The sequence below is a fragment of the Teleopsis dalmanni genome, chromosome X (genome assembly GCF_002237135.1).
Source record: "Teleopsis dalmanni isolate 2A chromosome X, ASM223713v2, whole genome shotgun sequence".
Lineage (NCBI taxonomy): Eukaryota > Metazoa > Arthropoda > Insecta > Diptera > Diopsidae > Teleopsis > Teleopsis dalmanni.
The window spans coordinates 9,077,494-9,100,712 of NC_051848.1; the positions used below are offsets into that span (position 1 = coordinate 9,077,494).

Sequence of the window (23,219 nt, forward strand, 5' to 3'; positions counted from 1 at the left end):
CCTTTTCTAAATAAATTTCAATTAATTTAAATTACTTAAGTTTGCCGCATTTAATGGTTGCATAAAATATTTATACTACTTGAGCGCATAAATCTGAAACATATACGCATGCTTAATTTGCATTGGACAAAGTATCTACGCACTCCGCTCCACCTCAAGTACGCTCTAGGTAAGTACTGGCGAGTATTTTTATCTGTCCGACTGTCTGTCATTAAAGCACTACCTTAATGTACATATTCGTGGTAAACATCCTTAACACTTATTAGAAGATAGCATACTATAAATTGGTTAATGGCTAATAGATACGTGCATGTAAATAAGAGAAATGAACCGTTAAGATAGTTTTGTACGCACGCTAGCCGCAAAACTGTAAAAGTTATTGAACTGAAATTTTGCTTAGCGATAGTTTTTTTATGGCAAATAATTGGTTTTAATTTAAGACTTTATTGCTCTTATACTAGTGAGTCGTGGCAGGCTTGAAAAGAGAAGTTTTCGGCTTAGAGAATTTATATGCAATGCAAATTTGCCCAATTAATATTTTTTGGACGAAAGTGATGAGAGATTAAAGCAGGAAATTTTTGCAGAACTACAAATATTGAAATATTTTAAATATATGTTAACAGTTTTTTAAGTTAGAAATAAATTTGCTGACTATTTTTGACATATAACTTAATATTTGCAATATTTTCAAATTTTTATAAATATGTAATATATTATTTAAATATTTGTATCTATAATCTTGTGCGAATTTTCTCTAAATATTCGCTATGAGTATATACAATCTTTACAATCAGATATTAAATCGACAACCCCAATAGTTCAAGTCATATCCATTTACCTCGTTATTTCTAAATTATCACCAAGGCTCACAAAAGTATGAATGAATTTCGTTGATTATGACATCTTGAGCAGTATGAACATAACCTAATGTGTATTACATATATCTATCTATATATGGTATATTTATACATATACATACGTGTGGATTTATTCAATAACTTCTATAAACATCCAATTCAAAACCAGTAAAGACAGTAGGTAGGTAAGTTGGTTGTCGCCATTTACCACACTGTTAGGAGTATTGGCCCTTTGTGGTACTACCGGATTCTAATTAAGGAATCTCTCACTGTTCCCCGTAAAAGCAACCATATACCATATATATGGTATACTATATATGGTAAACTATATATATATAGTTTAGGTTATATTTAAAGCTATATCACAAACTTAACATATAGCAACATATAGTGGATGAAGTAGTGAAAGAAGTTGCTTAAATAGCCGAGTTAATTGAAATTTGTGGTTAATTAGTGGCGTCTTGGATCTTTACCCTTTCATCTTTTTAAGTACATAATATCTATTTATATAAATTAAAGTTGTTGCTTTCTAAGTAATATAGTTGTATAGGAAATGGAAAAATACGACGTTTACTATTACTATATAGTACTAGTAATGTCATAGTACTGTGTTGCTAAGACATTACTATTTTATTAAGACTTTACTCTATGTTATTAAGACTTTACAATGTTATTAAGCGTTTACTATGTGCCTAAAACATTAATGTTACTAAAACATTATTATATCACACAAAAATTTATATTTTCGCAATTAGTAGGAATCTTTAATGAAATTACAAGAAATGACACAAAGTTGCAAAAAAAATGTTCACTACCGATATTTTGTTGCAAATATGGAAAAAGCAACTCTTTTATTACCAGTTAAGCTGAAAAAAAATCATTATAAAAAGTTTAATGTCGCAAAATAAAAACGAAATTGCCTAATGAAATTAGAGAAGGAAATTTAGTGAGGGAATAAATAAATTCGAAAAAGTTTTATAAAATTGTAAGCCATAAACTGAAAATGTGCTGCATTTTAATGAGCTGAAATTTCGAATACTTGAGAACTGCAACTTGCGATGCAATTGCAACAAAAACAACTTCAATGAGTGCAGCATTCGAAATAAAAAAATTAGCCAATGAGTTGCAGTAACGAACAGAATATAGAACGTAGCACTCATTTAAAGTTAAATGCAAGTTTTAATTGCGTACAATTTATTAAAAAAAAATGCATGTATCTAAGAAATACAAACTGCATGCGGCAACATCAGCAGAATGCGGTATGCGTGTGCCATATGCAACTGCAACTGCAACGGCAACGGCAACAGCCTCTGCAATTTCTGTGAAGATGCAAAGCGTACGTAATCACGTACGGACAGATAAACGCAATTCGAAACTTTTTGCGAATCTATGCGCGGTGGACATTAGTGAAAATTTATTAGTTGCATTAAATATTTCGTTTGCCAAAAGTATAAGCGAAGAATAACTGCCTCAGATACAAATGCCGATAGATCTGCTGTTAGTAGATTGGCCATAACAGCCGACCAAACAACTTAACAACCAAACGACCAACTGACTAACAGATCAACCAACTAACTGGCCAGTCGACCATCCGACCATCCGACAATCCGACCATACGACCAGCCAAATATAATAGTTAATAAAAATGTTGAAATAAAGCAACGCATAATGTGAAAAAATATTGCATACACGGTCAGCGCATAAGTCCCATAAAAATCGAGGATGAATAAAAAAGTTGAAAAAAATTGAAAAAATTTCAAAATACAAGTAAAGTAAAGCAGCGGAGGAAGATCAACAACTGCAGAAATGCTGGAAGATTTCCACTAAAAGATTTTCGATTATTAATGAAGTTGTTACTATTTTAAGTTAGGCTTGCAGCAGGATACTTGCGCACATATTAATTTAGCACAGTTTTACCAATTTTATTATCCGCATGCCGAGGCTGGTGTATCTGTAACTGCCACAGATAAACATATTCAAATGGTAATATAAGTGCGATTGTGGCATCTTTAAGTCCGACAGAAGCACTAAATCCGGCCGCCCGCCTACTTGTTTACCCCGCGCCCTTGCACGTATGCGAACAGCGACTCATATCCATGGTCATGTGCATGCTCATGCCCATGCTCGATCACCACAGAACTATAAATAATCTTTGGAGTGTACAAGAGAAGCAAATATTTTTCTATATAAAATAGATTAAATGCTTAAATGATATTGAATTTAATTTTTAATGTTTATAGACACTTTTTCTCAGTGATTCTTGTTGCTGCTTACTCTTTCCACTATCAGGATACTTAATTCTATCTGCATGCAGACAAAATATAAGATAGTTTCACTCATTGAATTACGTGTCTATGCATTTAAGACATACTAAACCTATACGAAAATATTTTATATATCAGTCATGACATTAATAAAGTTTGTACACAAGATTTCACAATAAAATATATACTCCATTTAAGTCTGATTTTAACTGATATATTATGAGTATGCTATTCCTTACACTAGTATGGTTTTACTTATAATACATATGTTAGGAGCATTAACCAATACAGTATATATTGGGTTGAGCTTATCATATATTAATTTTAAGGTTTGCTATTCAACAATGAGGGTCGTTTAACAATCTCTTAACATGGAGTTGTAAAAATTTGGTCTAAAAATGATAACGATGTTTCACATGTAATTCTCTTCAGTGGTAGCAAAACGGCGAAAAATCTCTGATTGAGGTGCATGGAAACTTATCTGATGGTCTGCCACTACCACTACAACCAACCAAGCAAACAAAAGAAAATTAATAAGGTTTTATAATTGCTTAGAAAAGTTTTTTTGTGTATTGGTTGGCCTGCTAGTAAGGTACCTGCACCAGAGATGGTTGGCTTGCGTTCGCCAACGATCTAAGTAAGCGATCTAAGCATATATAGAGAGTTATAGATTTTTGAGTATGCGGCGTAGGGAATTATCTTTTTTTGTTTATTTAGGTCATCATAGGAAAAAGTTGTTCTTGTAATTTCTAAAGTAAGAATTTCTAAAAATTTTACCATTGCCCCCGTTGCATGCTTAGTATACCATTGTTGCACTCATGTTTACGTTCTATGCCCATTCTATACCGGAATTGATGGTAACACATGAGAGCAATGTTACGATGTGATTGCGAAAAGCCTGCATTGTGCAAACATTTTTGGCAAAAAAAAAATGAATTCAATCGACTAAGCAGCATATATACCTGGTAAAGCCTCATGTGAAACTAAAATTTTTACCTTGAGGAAGACATTTCGAACCGATTGCGGCTATATAAGAGAATTGCTGAAGGCGTTTAAGGTCTTACCTCAATCGGCCTACGAAATATGTATGGATAATTGGGTCAGCGATTTTGAAAGCGGAAAAATAAATTTTGATTGACTGGTAATAAATTTTGTTTATTATTTAATATTTTTAGGTACTTTATACACATAATGTGCATTTATAAATATATATGACTAGTATATGTTATAGCAAATAACAATTTCTAAAAATATCAAATAAAAATATTAAGTACGCATATAGTGAATAAATTGATTTGAAGTATTACTATCTGCGTGAAGAGTATTAAAGCTTCTTTTGGTCTAAGTTAGCTACTTTACTTATTTTTATTGCAATTTTTTAAATTTTATTGCAATTTCTTAAGTTTTATTGCAATTTTCAAACTGTACTTTTACATTAAATGACAGTAAAACAGCTGTATGCTCTTCAATCTCATTATCGATTCATGTTGGTGAATGGGTGATTCAGTCTCTGCACTTCGGCTCATACGAGTATAAAAGTTTAGCAACAACAACAGAATATAAAAATTTATAAATTCAATAGCGAGTTGCTTAAGTAAGTAATAAAATGCGAAATTAAAATAAATCGTAACACAATAAAGAAGATAAACTTCGCAAATGTGCCCAGCACAGAAAGAAGAGGAATGACTTTAATTAACTGATAACTTTGAAACCTCAAGCAGAAAACGAGAAGCGAGTGATACATCTCATATAAATCCCAAATGAGAGAAAGTTCAATGAAGGACCAGTCAAAACTGCAAAAGGAAACAGTAATCAGAATTCTACCGATTCCACCAATTCGACCAATTCGACCAAATCGACCAAATCGACGAAATCCAAAACTGCAATAAGCAGCATCCGAGCTCGGGGGAAAAAATACATGCACTTAAAAATTAAGTTCCTGTCCCTGATAAGCTTTCGGCATACCCACATATCCAGCGTACGGACATAAGCAATTCGATGTGTTCATGCAATTCACATTTTTTGATTTTATTTTATCAAAGCTCATTTATTATGTGTGGCAGTTGAGATAAACTGTAAAATTGCAAATGTAGGACTAGAGTACCGGATGGATGGGTGCAGTGATACAGTGATACAGTGATGTTGTGATGCTGTGATGCAGTGATGCAGCGGTGCAGTGGTGTGGCTGGTGTTGCGGTGCGGCTTTCTTAAGTAACATATGCATTCCTTACGGGTTCTCATGTATGGAATTCCTTTGCTTAATATTATGTAGAGTGCATCATTAATAATTTTATTTGAGTTATAAATTTGTGTTTCATTGTTCTTTAGTTAAGTGCGATATTTTTCTTTCCCAATTTATCGTTTTGTTCTGCTTAATTGTGTTTTTCATTCGCCGCATGATTTACATTGCAACATTGTAATTTGGAATAAGATAATCATTGATTAAGAGCAGCAGTTAAAACCACAGCAGCAACAATGTAATAATTGGACCAATACAAAAAGATAAATCCAAAATATATTTCACAAAAAAGGACGTGACAGCATATATAACGTCAGATAGAAAATCAGAATCATTTTTCAATATTTACATTATTAATTAGAAAGCCACACCATCAGCAATCTCTTCCGTTGCTTGGTATTAATATAGTTTAGACAACGTAGTCAATCATAGTATAATATGGAATAATAGCTTTCTATTTGCACTCAGTTGTATTTACCTATGACCACAATAGTCATATACTAAAAAATTTGAACAAGGGTATAATAATAGACTAAACTTGGATCCACCATTTCACTCTAGACGCGAATCAGCAGTCAACTGATTGGACAGCAAGCAGTGAATCCAGCCCAAAGCAGCCAAAAACGCAACAGACAGATGTCAAGGTTACGATGTGCTTATTTTGGGATAAGCAAAGAATTTTGTTCATAGACTAACTTAAAATAGGCCAGACTATCAATAGCGATTGCTGCATGGTCCAACTGATGTATTTGAAAATGAAAATTGCGAAAAAAAATGTTTTTTAACGAAGATCAAATCCGTCGTGTCACAATTTGTTTGCCAGATTTGACCCCTAGCGATAATCACCTTTCCGCAGACTTTAAAAAAACGCTATAGGGAAAGAAATTTGGCTTCGATGAAAAAGGTATCTTTAAAACTGAGACATATTTTAAGGCCAAAGATGAATCATTTTGCAAGATGTTAGAGAAGCACTGGAATGATTGTATTACTTGGGGACACTACGTTGATGAATAAGGAAGAATGTTTATTTTATGGATTATTCTACGGCCTTATTAGCTGATGTGCTTAATATTATAGATAGATGAATAGGTTAAATTTTGAAACCAGCAAAAGCTTTGCTTTCATGTAGTTTTTTAGATTAACATCAGTAGACATTAGAAAAATGTCACCACTAGGAATTAGGTATGACTGGAATAAAATACCTGGAATTTGGTACTGGAATAAAATAAGACTTGTCTGGATCGTTAAAGACTGCGAATTTGATGCGGTTTACGAAGTAGCAAGGAAAAGGTGCCGAAAGTCTGTGCTGTGATTTTGATCTTTCTAAGTTGTCTACTTATCAGAATTCTGGTGTACCATCGAATATATATTTTTGCAAAGTTATACTATAGGTTAATTCTGTAAAATACTCTGTAGGTAGGTTGGAGTGGCGATCTTGTAATAGCTCAAATAATGGTCCATTGTGATACCACAGAAATAGCATTGGTACGTATATAGATTGAAAAGTCAATATACGACCAACGTCGAAAACCAACCTGACTGGAATATTAATAGAACTGTGCCAGACAACTAGAGAGGTATATTCTTACAATCACTAAATTGGAAGATTTGTATTTTATTTTTTTCTGTTAACAATTATTTTGTGTCTAAATCATTAACTAAAAATTGTGTTTAATGTTGAGAAATCTATCTTATAATAGGGCGTAATACACACAGTGAAATATTTTTAAAACTAAAACTTTATGTGTATATCTATGTTATAGTCTGGTTCATTTTTGGGCTGACTACATAGCTGGTTCGGATATTGTCATATATGTATAATCAATATTCTTTGAGAATATTCATTAGCTAGTTGTATATTTATAACTTTTGGACTACCAATGTCTACGATTGAACCTCATCAAATTTTATCAATATTTATCAAAATATTGAGTTTTGTCAATTTCTATTGTATAATTGTAAGCAACAATTGCGCATGCTCTGCTCTTTTTGGAACTAATGCATAAACAACAGCTACATAAATTAACTTAACTATTATGAATTATTTGAAGAAAAAATTTTTTCGTAAATTTTTGATTATTATTAAAAGCTCTCGATTCAAATACATGGTTTTCAATTAAATTGATTGTTTAGATTTATTTTTTTTCGAATTCGAACTCAAACTCGAACTCTCCATTGGGTTGCAATGTTAATCGTTTTAATTAATAATTGCACTCTGTGAACTGTGTTTCGCGTTTGATGTGTATAATTTGTCTACAGACGGGCGCATTTCCCAATGTCTGAACCGATTTACTTAGAGCATGTGCTTAACAGCTCATTATTATGAGTACTAATGAAAATGCATGTGTTGCATACAAACGTATCAATTAAAAAGAGCATTACCCGCAGCTACAGATTGGTAGTAAATTTGAAAACAAAAAAAACAAAAAAAAACAAAAAAAAAACAACAGAATAAACAAGAAATAATATTGATTTGCCTTACCTGTACTGTTGATGATAGACGCTGCTGTTGCTGCTGATCCACATACTGTTGCTGGCGATGTTGTCGATGACGGCGTTGCAAATGATGTTGTTGTGATATCTGTTGTTGCTGTTGTTGTTGTTGTTGCTGTTTCTTCTGCTCGGAATTATAGAACATTGGAAATTCTTTGGCACAATCTGTTGCGGTTACGATTAAATTATATGAACTTTTTGTTTCTCGATCGAGTAAGCGGCGAGTACGTATTGTACCGTTGGCAGCAATTTCGAAATCGTTATTATCATCACCTGCTGTAATCGCATACTCTATACGACCGTTATCACCTATAGTTGGCAAGTGCAAAAAAAATTATAAATAAATAAAAAGATATTTTTTTTTTGCGAAAGTATAATAAAAAGTAATAAACGATTATTATTATATGTTATGTGTAATTGTGTCCTATCTTGTTGAATACTAAGTGTAGGCTAGACAAGATGTGTCTAGCATTGAAGTAGAATTTCAGAATAAAGCAAAAATAAGAATAAGAAAATGATTTTTCTTTAACTTTCTTACAGAAATGGCTAAAGACAGTAGTGGCTAATTATTTTTACTAGGTTTTATGGCTAATATTTTTTTTTGTTTTTGTTTTTTTTTTTTTTTGGCTGCTAAAATCTAAAACAAAGGCATTCTTGTTAGATTTACTGCAGTTTGCAAATTTTATTTAAACTTTATTCTGTAATGTTTTTTCTTTCTAATAGTTTCTGTTCGTTTTCTAATTGAATTCTGTGGTAAGCAAGCCCCAATGTAATTTGGTGAAAATTATGACGCTTCTTTTTCAACTTCTAAATTGTTCTAAGCTCTATAGAGAACTGATGCTGTACCGCATTTCTATTCTTACTCCTCGTCTTCGTCTTCGTCTTCATCTGCGTCTTCTTCTCCTTCTTCCTTGTCTTGTTGTTGTTGTGTTTTTTGCTCATATTACCGTTATGGCCATTGTTGTTATTGGTGTTGCTTTGCTGTTGAAAGATTGAACTTAAGCTGCAGATATATACGTGCTAAGACGTCTAAGTTGTTGCTGGCACCTACTAAGCCGCCGCTCAGGGAAATTAAATAAAGCCACGCCGAAGACTTCATTCAATCTTCATTCATTCGAACTAAGATTGCATTGCTTTATGATTATGATAAATTGTTGTTGATTTACACAAAAAAAAAAAAACAATATGAGTACTACTTATTGTATTGTTAGTTGCTAGTTGCTAGTGTTGTTGGCTATTGGTTGCTGGTTACTGGTTGCTAGTTGCTAGTGGTTATCTACTATTCTGCTATTCTGGGATGCTGTGTTTGTGCCCCTTTTGTGAGATTACAATAAAATTCTGGCTTTAATGGATTTGAATTTGCTGCTGTTACTTTTAAGTTAAAAAGGTGCCAGCATTAGATCGTGATTGTTTCTTTTTTTTCCTCTTTTTTTTTTGGTAGTTTTGGTTTGTATTTCATTTTGTTTTTTGTTCCTGTTTTTTCTATTTCAACATCAAAGTTGCATTTATATCTGAAGGTGTACATATCTATTATGAACACAACAATATACATCCGTCGGAGTAAGGCGCTCATTATTTATGAAAAACACATGATTACTTTATTGTTTATTTCTTATGTGGGTCAATGGGTGAAACACGCATATTAGGGCAGTACAGCGTTTTCATGGAACGGAAGCAGATTGACTTCAAAATGGCTCATATTCATATTAAATAGAGAAACGTTTATTCGTATTTGGGTAAAAAGGCTTGGGAAAAAATTTCCGCAGCCAAAAGGTAATCACTTTTAAATATTTTCAAGCAATAAAAAAAATTAATATGCACAAGACAAGTTGGTTAGTGGTGACGTACTAATTGGATTTCTTTGACTTGAAAAATTCTGAAATTCAAAAACTATATTGAAACTGCCGCAGATGTTTATATTATAAGTAAACAGGTCAGAAGTGATTTTTAAAACAAAACCCACAATGAGCTTTTGGAGTTGTGTATGTATCAGATATGATGACAATAGAAAATAAAAGAAATTGCTAATAAAAAGACAGAAATAGAGAGGAAATGAGAAAGAACAAGATAGTAAACTAGATAGAGTGGAAAAAAAGGAGTAAACAGGAGCAAGAGAGAAAAGGAGTGAGATTAAGAGAGAACAAGAAAGCGCGAAATAACGACAGGGGCAGACAAAAATTGAGAAAAGATCCTTCCGTTTAGATCCATGTGCAAGCACAGGCAACTTATATAAAGATGTCAAATCTCAACTATAATTTCAAAAAAATAAGTCCAAAAAGTGTTTTCAGAAACCACTAATGGTGAGTATTTGGTAATACCCGAAACAGCGGTATAGTCGCTCAAAAAATACAATTAAAGAATAAAATTTTTATTGCTGCGTTATATTATTATTTATACTTTTTATTTTAAGAAGAGTGTCTATTTTCCTAAATTCAATTCAGTGGTATATACAAGTTAAGTATAGAATAATTTTTTCTATAAATTTACAAATATTGTATGGAATCTGTGGTTCCTTGACAAAAGGAATGAAAAAAGAAGTTGTAATAATTTGGCTTCCGCCAATACAGACATTATATTGACAGACAAAAGCAAAATAAGAAGAAAATAATTTACTTGACACCTATTAGAACAGATCCAACAAGATTCATACAATATTAATGTATATATCTTATATACGGAAAATTATGAACTATATCTTGTTGTTCTCTTAGAATAGGCATTTAAAAAAGTTGCTTCATATAATAATTAAAATTTATTATAATTAAAAGTTGAAGAAGCCGTTACTGAAATTCTTTCACTCTTTCACTCACCTGAATCAATGTCTGTGGCTGTTACGGTAACTACTGTGGCACCAATGGATACGTTTTCGTATATTTCATTCGAATAACTCATTGGATCGAACACAGGTGCATTGTCATTTAAATCCAAAACATTACAGTAAATCGTTAGCGTTGTGGAAAGACTGGGATGACCATTATCTTGTGCCTGTACCACAAGGATATAATGCTGCACCTGTGAGTTAAAGCATAGAAGAAGAATAAAAACAAATGAATTTAATTATAATTAAAAATGCATTTTTAATTTAAAATTTTTAATTTAATTTCATTAAGTTTTTTTTGGCTCTACCAAACTTTTTCAAAACTTACCTCTTCGTAATCGAGACGTGCTGTTAAGGTAAAAACGCCTGTCTGTGGATTCAAGCTGAACACATCGTTTGCCCAATCCGATATGACAGTATACGAAACCAGAGCATTATTGCCCAAATCTAGATCTGTGGCCGAAATGACACCGACTTGATAGCCGCGTGGGGCGTTCTCTGGTATGTCAAACGAGTAAACAGGTTCATCGAAGACTGGTGGATTATCGTTTGTGTCAGTGACCTGTTAAGGGCGGGTGGAGAAGTTAATAAGAAAATTTTTAAAAAAATATTCCAATTTCAAAAACGCTTATTTTAATTCTTACTTTTTACTAACTTATATATAAATATGTCTTAAATTAAATAAAAATAAATTGAGAAAATGTGAGTGTGTTATTCTTTTTATTCATTATAAATTCTTTTAATTTCTTTGTTGTTGACTTTTAATATTTTTAATAAAATTTTAAAATGCGGTTTTTGTGGTTAAATGTATATTTTAATAAAATTTCAGAAATTATTTAAAAGGTGGAAACAGCTGTCATTTTGTATTCATGTCATGTGTACGAATGCCAGACACTGTTCCGATGTGTCTAAAGTCGAGAAGAGAATTTTAATAATATTTTTTTGTAATTTTGTGAAAAACAAAATAAAAATTTTGTTTTTATTTAATCACAACTAAATATTGTGATTTCATTTTCAATTTACTTTTTCAAAGACTTAAGCTGTGCAACATTTGGAAGTTCCGCTTCGTAAATTTTACGGTCAATATAACCGACGAGCAGAGGCGATCATTTGAAGAGCACTTTTACTATTTTAGAAACCATTTGGACACATCAGTAAGAGTGCATACCGATAACACCATTGCTTTTCTGTAGTTTATTGTCGATAAAGATTCTTAGAACCCGATTCGACATTGTTTACAAGACCTTGGTATTTGCTTATCGACACTATGGAAGACTTTGGATTAGGATCTTCGAGCACATCCTCATAAGATTTAATTAATTTTCACCGGATCATTCAATATTTTCCTTCCTAACTTCAATAAATGAACGCTATATTGGTATAAAGTCGTCCCATTTTTGTACTTTAAAACTTTATTTGCTGTTAAGGCTCATTTCTGCATCAGTGATTTTGACAATAAGTGAAACCTTTTCATTTGGTTCAATAAAAACCCAAATGTGATGGATCAGCGATAGACACATAAAAACGCATTATTTTGTAAGATCATCAGCCCACACTTTTTCTTTTTTTTGGGAAAAAAGTGTATCTGTTACCGTCAATGCCATCCGATATCAAGCTACATTGAACGATATTTTGTTCACGAAAATACGTGAACATGACAATAGAATGATGTCGCGTAATAAAATAATAACACATCTATCGATTTATTCTCCAGAACTACTTTGATTTTCAAGCTTATGTGATATGACGCAGCTAGACTATTTTCTATAAAGGCACTTGAAATCGGCGGTCTTTGTGGACACGTTGACATGGATTTCTGTTTTATGGAAATGCTTATGTTGAAATACTCATGCGCACAGCCAAAAGACCTATGAATAATCGAAGTTCAGATCTGTTTAGCCTGTGAATCTTATTAACATATTTAAAGCTTATGTAAATAAACTTGCATTAGGCGTTTGAAGTCAAACAGTTAGTTATCAATGTTTTTAGGTAGTGTTGGGTGTTGTGAAAAAATGTCGGGTGGTCTTTTTATGAATTATTTTATTATCGTCGAATCCCTCATGATCAGAGATATCCACACGTGTATTATCTTGTTGGCGTTTGCTGCTAAGGATCAACTTAGATATATTGATTCAAAACTGTTGAGATTGTTGATTAGGCATTCTATTGCAATTATTTCATTGACATTTCCTTGTCAATGAAGAATTAGAGTTAAAAAATTTCAGTTTGGAACTGTAGATTGTACCTTCTTAATGCATACCAATTTCACATTTTTCGTTTTTAAGTTTTGTTTCATCGTCGAAGCAAAAGTAGTGTATCAGATATGTTTTTCAGATATTGTGAATGAAATTTTTTCTTGATCACAAAAATATTTTATTTACTAAGTAAACAATTTCAGTTTCGAGCGTTACATGGTAGTGCATTTAAATAAAATTCACATAAATTTTATTTCGAAACAGAAGTTGTTCGCTGGGACCTTGAAAATTGAATTTCGTTTAGTTTTCTCTGTAAGGATATTGTAAACATTTTATGTGTCTTATTGATTGTGTTATATTTCGCATAATTTACAAAAAAGCCTATGAATCATACAAGTTTCCGAAGGCTACATAGTTGCCCAGCACAGTAAGAGCATTTAGAGACACTTGGACAAGTAAATGGACACGTTAAAAACACTTCTCGTGGCTACTAAATAAGCAAAGTAACAACAATTAAATGCCAGCGTGAATCCAGCAAGCACTTCCATATCGAATGTGATTTTTCTCTTCTTCAATTCCAGTCGGTACTTCAGTAATTATGGCACATCAGTTAATAAGACAGCCAAATAGTATGTTTGGCTGTCTTAACTATAAAGTACGTTTTAGTCTTATGTATCTAATAACTCAAATCGAAGAACAGAATGAGGACATAATCACGAAATGATATAAATAGTATTCTATAGGTATCTACAAACGATCTGTCTAATAAAAACACTTCATACACATGGTACTTTTAAGAACAAGAACCTATAACAGCATTGATCTACGTAATGGACTTGAAAAAGATTAGGGATTTTGTATATACAGCTAAAGTGAAAGAATTCCTACGTTAAGTTTCGAAAGAACAAGATCCAATAGACTAACTATGGAAACAAGTTCACGGACAGTTAATATTTGAACCCGTATAAAAGCTATAACTATAGCCTATACTAGTATATTTCATATTATTAAAGATAGTATATTTTATTTATTTTACATTTCTTAACATCATATTTCTAATACTACTATTAACTATTTCTTTTATTAAAAATGTATAGAAGAATGAGTACCATACCCAAACCTAGCCTTATCAATGCATTAGAGTTGTCGATTAATGGAAAAAAGAAAATAGACCAGTGATTTTCATTTAATAAACTCATAATAGAGTTGGCCACTCTCCTAATAAATTCATGGACAAGTTTGTGGTTTTGTATTCCCTTGAATCACATATTGAAATTCATATATTATTTCAAAAAATATATAAAAATCTATATATTTGTGTTTTAAGGGTCAGTTTACTAAATCCAACTAATTCAGAAGCTACAAAAATCGCATATGACATGAATATAATAAAATTTATTTTACCTCATGGGTACAACAGATTCAACGGTAATGACAGCCTTTTAAAAATTGTTGTCATAGTATCTGAATTTCGGGATCTGATTTTTATGGGATTACCAGCTCTTAGACTGCACCTATGCTTATAGACATCAAGTAAAAACTGTTTAGATATTAAAGGACCCAAGCTTATTTGAAGAAACAACACAAATTTTACCAAATTTTTTGGTATAAATAGTTCTAAAGTAAGATTAGTTACTACTGAGAAACTCTAATAGTTGCTTGTGTTGCCTCCTTAATTGCTAACAGTTGTCTGCTCTTTAGTTATGCTGGTTATTGCTGACGTATGTAGTGCGCTATATTTTTAGTTTATTACTATTAATATTATTTTTTATTGTTTTTTATAAATATTATCTTATGTTTACTCTGGAAGAATGTTTTGAGTTTCTGCTGTTATTTAAATTTATTTTTGCTCATAATCTCATTCAAGTTCAATATATTTTCTATATTCGTGCTACAGTCTTTCTCTGCCGTATGAAAGGATAAGATGAGATCACTCTAATCTATTAATCGTGCTTTAATTGTAGAGATTACGTTCAAATTAAACTATGATGTCGCAGCATATTATTTTGAATATGGGAACGAATACAAATGAGGTGGAACATAATTTTATGAGTAAAGTGGATGTGTTAAGACCTTAAATTGTAATTCGTAAATCGATAACTGTTGCAAATACTAGCAAATTAGTTGGTACATTGTAGTGGCGAAATAAATTATTATTCTTTGAACGTAAGATCTTTCATTCTAAATTTTTCTAATTTAACGGTCCAAAATTGTTATATAATATAGCCACGTATTCCATTACCATGCACAGCATATCTCAGAAAACAAAAGACTTAATCTTTCACACTGGTGGAATTGCCTTTACTTATTCGGGCGACGTTATTTCGTTATTTCTTAAAAGTTTTACGTGTAAGGAAATTCATCAAAACCTTACTTTTTGAACAAGATTTAGGACAAATCGCTCAGGTTGTTTGAAAATACTTTAACAATGAGCGCTACAAAATCGATTAAATGAATAATTTAAGCTTGGTCTCAGGAAAAAATATTTCTCTGCTGCATATGCACTATATTTGAAGAATGTATAAATGTGTTAGGAAACAGCACTTAAAAGTGGAAACACGTTTTATAGCGAACTACAGAAGTCGACTTAAATGTTGAAAAATTTATGTAGTACGATAGCCTGTTGGAGAGACGAAATGGGTTTTAAGTAAGAATAAGAAGTGGTAGTAAACTAAACTGTTAAGTAGTTAAATTAAGTAGTTTTGATTCAAGAATTTCTTAAATTAATTGAAATTTCTACATACGTCTTATCATTATTTGTTTTAAAAAGCAAAAAATACTGCCATATCCTTTTAACAATATTGTTCAGTGTTATATATTGTTAAAAATTTAAATATAAAAACATAAATATTTTAACATTGTTTATGATTTTTTTATTTAAAAATGAGTACAATTTTATACTTGAAAGGACTACAAAAGCATTTAAATTTTTAAGGATGGGAATGAAATGACCTAATCTAGCTGAAAAATAATTTTAAATTGAATTTTACTCTTAAGATCTGACGAACTTAATAGTTCTTGCATTTAACTGTAGGGTAAGTACAGGCAACATATAATGAATGTGAATGTCTGTGATGTTGGAGTATAAAAATTAAATAAAAGGGAATCGAATTGAGGTAATCATTGAGGCGTTTTTATTTAACACGTTGCAAAGCATCAAATTACCAAAAATAAAATATGAAGTACAAGAAAAAATTTAACAAAAATATATGTAAAAAAAATTGAGATATAACAACCTACACCGGGACTAGTGTGAATAAAAAACTGGCGGTTATACGAAAAAAAAAATTTTTTTAAACTTGCAAGTAAAAAACTTCAAGTTCAAAATTATAAAATTGAGTATATTTTTAGCTTCTAAAAACAAAAATGAAAAAAATATAAAAATTATTTTTATATAACACAACTGGCAGTAGATGCTTGTGATGTATCACTTATGTGTCACAAACTTTAACCTTACACACATTTTATGCAGAATCTCAAAATTGATTATATTTTACATCACGAATGCTTTTACTTTTTCATTGTAATTTTATTTTAAGTTTTTAATATAATTTTATTAATTTTAGTAAGTCAATTGATAACCACTTGATTGCTTCTTTTAAATAATATGATTTACAGAGCAATGGCTTCTTCTTAGGAACTTAAGGCATTGATAAAAGACATCCAATTTGAATTGCTATAGAGTATTAATTAATTAGAGAAGAACTATGCTCCTCCACGTTCCTTGAGATTTTTCATAAAGTCGTACACTTTAGGGATTTCAACCCAACAAATAAGCGTATCAGTATCATAAGACCTACATAAGGTATGACCAACTGTAAAATATTTCAGTTTTTTTAACTTATTATAGAGATTTATATATTATTCCTACAAGGAACATTAGCCCGTAGTGGGGTTTTGTTGCTTGATATCTCTCTATTGTTCTGGATTATAAACTCTCCTAGTACTCCATTATTAGACATGGAGACAAACATATGTTTATGGTGTATTGTGACCTTGTGTTGATTTCTACAATAACTCGTCTTGTTTTAAAAACTAAATAGAAGTATTTAATATTTTAACTTAAGTATTGGTGTTGATTTTGCTCGGGTGTCATATTTTCAATATCTTGGAATACGGCCTACGTCATTTGGGTAGACTGTTTACAATTTTCTATTTTGTTCCACCATTTGTCATGACATTTTTTTCCAAGGAAGTGAAACAAATGACGTCTCCGATGTTTTTACATAATTTTATAAAATATCAAACGTCAATAGTTGACAAAACGTACAGAGTTCCTTAAATCTCTCTTTCAAATACAACAAGCACATATAAGTTTTTTATTATTTAATCAAATTCATTTTTTTGAGTCTCATACCAAGCATACCAAAATAAAAAAAAAATACTCAAATTTTCAGTATTTAAAATATATCTTAAATTATTAAGATATATACATAATAATATATTCTTTATATAATAAATACATTAATATATTAATTAATATTCTAATCTAATATTAAAGAATTTAATAATATATTATATATTTTACCAATAATATAATAATATTCTAAATAATATATAATAATATTATTTTAATAATCTCATCAAAAAAGTTATTGGGACTCACAAAGGCCAAGAGCCAGTTGCGATTTCATTAACGGACGTAATTTGCCTACTAAAGACTTTACTAAAACTAATTGGTTTCCATTTGAATTATATTTATATTTTGCATTTAAGTAAAAGATATATCGTATACATATAATTTAATAATAATTAAATAAAATCCATCCACAACTACTCACCTCAATAGTTGCAATCGTATCCGTATATTGTACTCCATCACTAACGCGAATTTGCAGCTTATATTTATCTTTGGTTTCACGATCTAAGGCATCTTTCAAACGTAATTTACCAGTTTCGGGTTCAAGTAAAAATTTACCATCATCTCCACTTACCAGGATGTACGTCAATGTACCGAGTGTATCAGGATCGGTAGCACGTATTGTTGCAATATTATGACCAGCGCCTAAGTCTTCACTAACATTGAAAGATAAAGGGGTGTCACGGAATACTGGCGGAGAATCGTTTCGATCGAGTACTACGACTTTGACCTGTGAAAGAAAAAAAGCCAAAAATTAATAATTTTATATACAAAAAATATGTGTACAATTAGAAATAGAAATAAAATTTTATATTAAAATATATTTACAGATTAATATCTGATGTACTTGTGTTGTTTTCTTTATAGATCGAGGAATGATTATTTTGGAGAAATAGTTTTATATTTTGTAATAATTATATTCATAATAAAGTTTTTAAATTAATAAGTTTTGTATAAAATACGACGAGTTTAAAATGTGAAAATTTGATATAGAAGATTTACTTTTGTTTTGAGAAAGGTATATATAGATATATATCGTTCGTATAAACCTTTATTATGAGATCTACTGAATTATTTTTGCAGAAAGTTTTCTAATCTTAACATACATCCCGTTAAGACTATTTATAAATTTTACAATATCTTTTTTTCAATTTTCGTGTTCTCTCTTGTAGTAAATTAAAGATAATATAAGATAGATAGCAGAATACACAAGGGAAGGATAAATGTTGTTTTTCACTCTAAATATACTTCATTTCTTCAATTTTTTCTCTGTAGGTTGGTTGTAAGTAGAGGCGTGTTCAGTTAAGAGATCAATAATTTTTCTAAGTACAATTCTAATTCGACTAAGAATAGTTGTGGTGTTCTTAATATTGACCAGTGCAAAGCTGTTCAGATTGATTTTTTTAGAAATTTTTATTTTTTAGTTTTAATATAGAGTTTAATTTTAACACAGATATCACAGATGACGTGAGATTAGTTCGATTCCAGTTCAATTATTTTAATGAAAGTAATATTTCTTTGCTTTGTCTGAATTATGCGTGATATGAATGTGTTAAATACTTTAAACAACTGTTGTCTAAGACATAGTATGTTCAGCTTAAGATTTGTTATATTATAATAAAGATCGTTTAACAACCGCTGCACATGTTCAAATTGTGAAAACTTACTACTAAATTGGTTTTAATGTTTCATCACAAAGTTTTTTGGTTAATTTGATGATCCTTATTAAAAAAATGTTTTGCTAAACATATATTGGTTATTTACTTTAAAATTATCTACAATAATGTTTTCAAATAAAAACAAAAAAAAAATTTGGGAACTAGCAACATTTTCCTCGAAACAAACATCGTGGTGAATTTCTAAAAATTTCCAAAAAATTTTTTTAAAATACTGGAGTGTATATTATGTATTATTTTATTTATTTTTTTACATTAATATATATGTATACATATATTTATATATATTTTAAAGCTTTTTCTTTTTTTTTATTGAAATTCAATGTTCTTTAACAAATGCAACAGACTTAACTGTTTTGCGAGCGGCACTTAATGTAGCGCATAAAATTACACCTCATGAAACCTGAGCTGCTGCATCATTTGTTGCTGTAATAATTCGGCTTTCATTGATGAGTGCTTAAATTTTGTGTGGAACTTGATTTTTCGTATGAACTCGTACGGATTGTGGTAAGTTGACTTAAGGTTCTGTTAAGTATGTTAACCAGAATGCATGTTTGTGTCTGTGAAAAATGTTGCACTAAACCGGCTTGAATGCACTAAAAATTTTAACAGCTTCTTTGTATTTATGACAAAGCTAAAGTTCTTAATAAAAATAAATAAATATTTTATATACATATATGTATATCTATAGATATATATAATGTATAATTGTGTACATAATGTGGCTGCTCTAGAAAATCAAATAAACGTGAAGCGCAGTGTGCTTTACTTCTGAGATACTGTGGTTGTATGAGTTGGTATATATATTTAGCGCACTTGACCCAAGGTTAGATTTTGTGTTGTGTTAAGAATTTTAGAAAGTTTGTTAAAATTAAATATTTTCTATAACAAGCAATAAGTAACAATAAATTCTACAAAGAAATTTTTAAAATACAAGTAAAGCTTTTTTATATGGGCGCTCTCATGAATGGACATCTCTTTAAATCTCTTTTTTTATTATTGCTAATCATAGGGTTAAATTTTTCGCACAATGAATGCTTTTTAAATGGACTGTTCTTTGAACCAAACTAAATTTGCTGGTCCCGTAAGCGTCCACTTAAGAGAGCTTTCACGGTACCAACGTGTTGATGTTAATATTCTAATTTTCTATGTAGCTAGTTTTACAAACGAAAGGAATCAATTACTTTATTTAATCAATACTCGTATATATCTGTTAAGGTTGCATCCCTTCTGTTTTCAAGAATCATTAAATTATTTTGACAAAGATAGAGCGGTATGAATAAGTTGGGTTAGTACGTCAATTTCTTAAGTCTATTTATTGTGTATTTTAATACAACTTGTTTTTATGTTATATTTAATTAATTTATTGTAGACAACTAAATTTATTTTCGTTAGAAAATTTTAAGAATAATATTATTTTTATTATTATTTTTTTTTTACTCATAAAAACCAACTGCTTAATTGTTGCCGAAAATATAGTTAAAAATATATAAAAAAATTGAGTGTGGTTTAAAAAATGACCGGACCGGACTATAACCATTGATTTGAGCCACTTAATCACAGCAAAGCATGTGTGTGTCCATTAAGCCCGAAAAATTCAAACGAAACTTGACTCATATCAAGCATGGAAATACGCATTGAGTACTAAAAAAACTAAAAAAAAGAAAAATCAAAATAACTGAGAAAATAAATCACCGCCAACAGACACAATAAAAAATCAATTAGGCCACTACGAAAACTCGAAAAGGGAGGCCCTTCCAGCAATACTACAAACTACAATAAAAAAGTCAGTAAACAGCAAATTGAAAAAAAGCTTGAAACACCAAAAAATAAAAAAAAATCATTTTATAATTACAATAATATTGTTGAGAAGAAAAAAAATTTGTGCAATAAAAATAACAAAAAAAAAGAAAAATGCCACCACACTGATAGAGTCGAAGTAACGAGATGAAAAATTACTTTGAGGCGTCAACCAACTTGTCACTCAGAAACTCATACAAAGCTTCACATGCTAATGTTGCTGCTGTTGATCTTACAACTTGTTGCTTGCTTTCACACACATAACATTATTAGACGTATACAATGTTGGCCAGCAAGCACACAAGTACACAAGCACAAACTAACAATAATCCAATTGGAGTTCTTCTCCTGTCGTATTGCTTACTTTTAGCGGCGGGTATGGCGAGTTTAACAAATGTTGCTAGCATTTGGTAAAGGCATTTGGTAAAGGCATTTGTGGGGGCCCTTTAGAATGTGTAGAGAACACAACAATGCTTATTCAATTAGTTGATATATGAATCAAAATAATAGAAGTTAAAAACAAAAGATCAGCATTTCAAGTAAAATGTGATTTTAGCATTCCTGCAATACTGAAAAAAATGCCTAATATTCGAATGAATATTATGAATGCATAGATATCTACAGCTGCTGCTTGTCTGTCCATATAAATGCCCGCATATTTGTTGCTGAAGTGCGTGTGTTAATGAATTTCTTTGCAGCTTTTTTAACAGCGGCAACATAAGTAATTTGCAAGCAAAATGTTGCTGCTGTTATAGCTGCTGATGTTGTCTTGCTGCTTAGTATACATTAACAGAGCTAGAATTAAAAGATATATATTATCTTCGTCTACAAAACAAAAACAAAAACAAAAATAAAAAAAAAACACAACAATAAATTAAGTAATATAAAACAACAAAAATAAAATCTAAAAGAAGGAAATCAAGAAAAAAAGAGTTAAGATAATGCCTCGTCAACTCGCCTTAGATGAGTGTCAGGCAATATTAATAACGTTAATATGCATTTGCCAGATTGCCAAGTTGCCAAGTTGCCGCAAGTAAAATTTTAATATATCTTTTGCAGAACATATTTTTGTAACTGCTGCTGCTGTTGCTGTTGCTGCCGCTGCTCCTGTTGTTATTCTTGTTACTGTTGTTGTTGTTGTTTTTGACTGGTAATGTTGCCGTTGTTGCTTTTGCTGTTGCTGCTGATGTTGCTCTTACTTATGCCATTGCTATTACACTTGTTATTGTTATTGTTGTTGGTATTGCCAGCTTAGCTGTTAGTCTGACTGATCATGTTACTGATGCTCATGATAACGATGATTTTGAAAGAAAAGTTATAGTATAAAATTAAAATCGGTTAAGACAACAACGGCAAACGCAAGGAACGATATAAACAAGTGTAGAGGATAGTAAAATCCGTAGAAGAGAAAGGATGCAATTGTAAATTTCTAAGTTGAATCTATGTACGTACTTGCAACTATTTTGTTGCCACATCGGAGAAACTAATGAATGCGTTTCATTTTGATATTTGCGAGTGGCAAAATGCAAATGCATTTTTAATGATAAAAGCAGCAAATGTTTTATGTTGATTGAAATATGCAAAAATTAAAAAAAAATTCAAAAAAAAATTACAAAAAAAAATTATGTGTGCATATGGAATTCATCGTAAACATGTTGCATAAATAATGTGAAGCGTTAAATGCTCACGTTAAAAAGAATCTTAATTTTTACACTTCTATCTATGATTGCAAATAGCAGAAAATAGCAAAAAATAGCAGACAATAGCAGAAAATAGCAGCATAAAAATTTTTGTAAGTGGAACTATTCCTTAAGTAACTGTTAGGAACATGTTGCTCATTATAAAGAAGAATTGATCTAATATTTAAATCGCTTTTATATTAGTAAATGAAATGACAAAAAAATATGAATATCTGATTAAAACTAAGTTCTACCATTTTACTAATAAATCATTATTATTAAAATACTTATGTATTTGAAGATGGATATAGATATAGAAATCGAGGAACAAGAATATTTAAACATGTACATAAATATAAATTAGTCCTTTCATTTGATTGGAAAGCTAGAAACTAACGTATTTTGAACCACTTATGAACTTTGTAATCATAATAGTAATAAAAGATAATGAATCTTAACGTTACATTAATAAAACAAAAAAAAAATATTTAAAAAATCCCATTGAAGCGGCCAACCTTTATTGATGAGAATAGCCGGAGCTATGGAATCTGATACCAGGGTTACCAGGCTCACAACTCCGGTTGCGTGCCGCATGTGAAACTCAACCACTACCAGTTATACTTAAAACAGTATCGGGTGCCGTCTACTGAATTTTTATAGGATACAAGTATCCGACTCTAATATGTAAACTCAAAGATTTCAAAGAAATTAAAAATCAAAACCTCGAGTTATACCTGGCATACTTCCAGAAAACCGAATCTATAAAATCTATAAAACTTTTATCAACTATTTTTGATAGCCGTGTCTTAAAGGGGAGCAATATAATGCGAATTAAGAA

At 30.7% G+C, this 23,219-nt stretch overlaps 1 protein-coding gene across 1 annotated transcript in view; it reads right to left on the reverse strand.

The window, feature by feature from the left end:
* The window catches only part of LOC119687532 (cadherin-related tumor suppressor), a 77,213-nt gene that overhangs the window by 40,805 nt on the left and 13,189 nt on the right, over nucleotides 1-23,219 (reverse strand). Inside the window, exons 2-5 of the mRNA XM_038101872.1 lie at nucleotides 17,648-17,956; nucleotides 11,000-11,233; nucleotides 10,664-10,865; nucleotides 7,843-8,162 (exon numbers count right to left, since the gene is read on the reverse strand). Coding sequence (XP_037957800.1) covers nucleotides 7,843-8,162; nucleotides 10,664-10,865; nucleotides 11,000-11,233; nucleotides 17,648-17,956 — 1,065 coding nt within the window. The remainder of the gene's footprint in view (nucleotides 1-7,842; nucleotides 8,163-10,663; nucleotides 10,866-10,999; nucleotides 11,234-17,647; nucleotides 17,957-23,219) is intronic.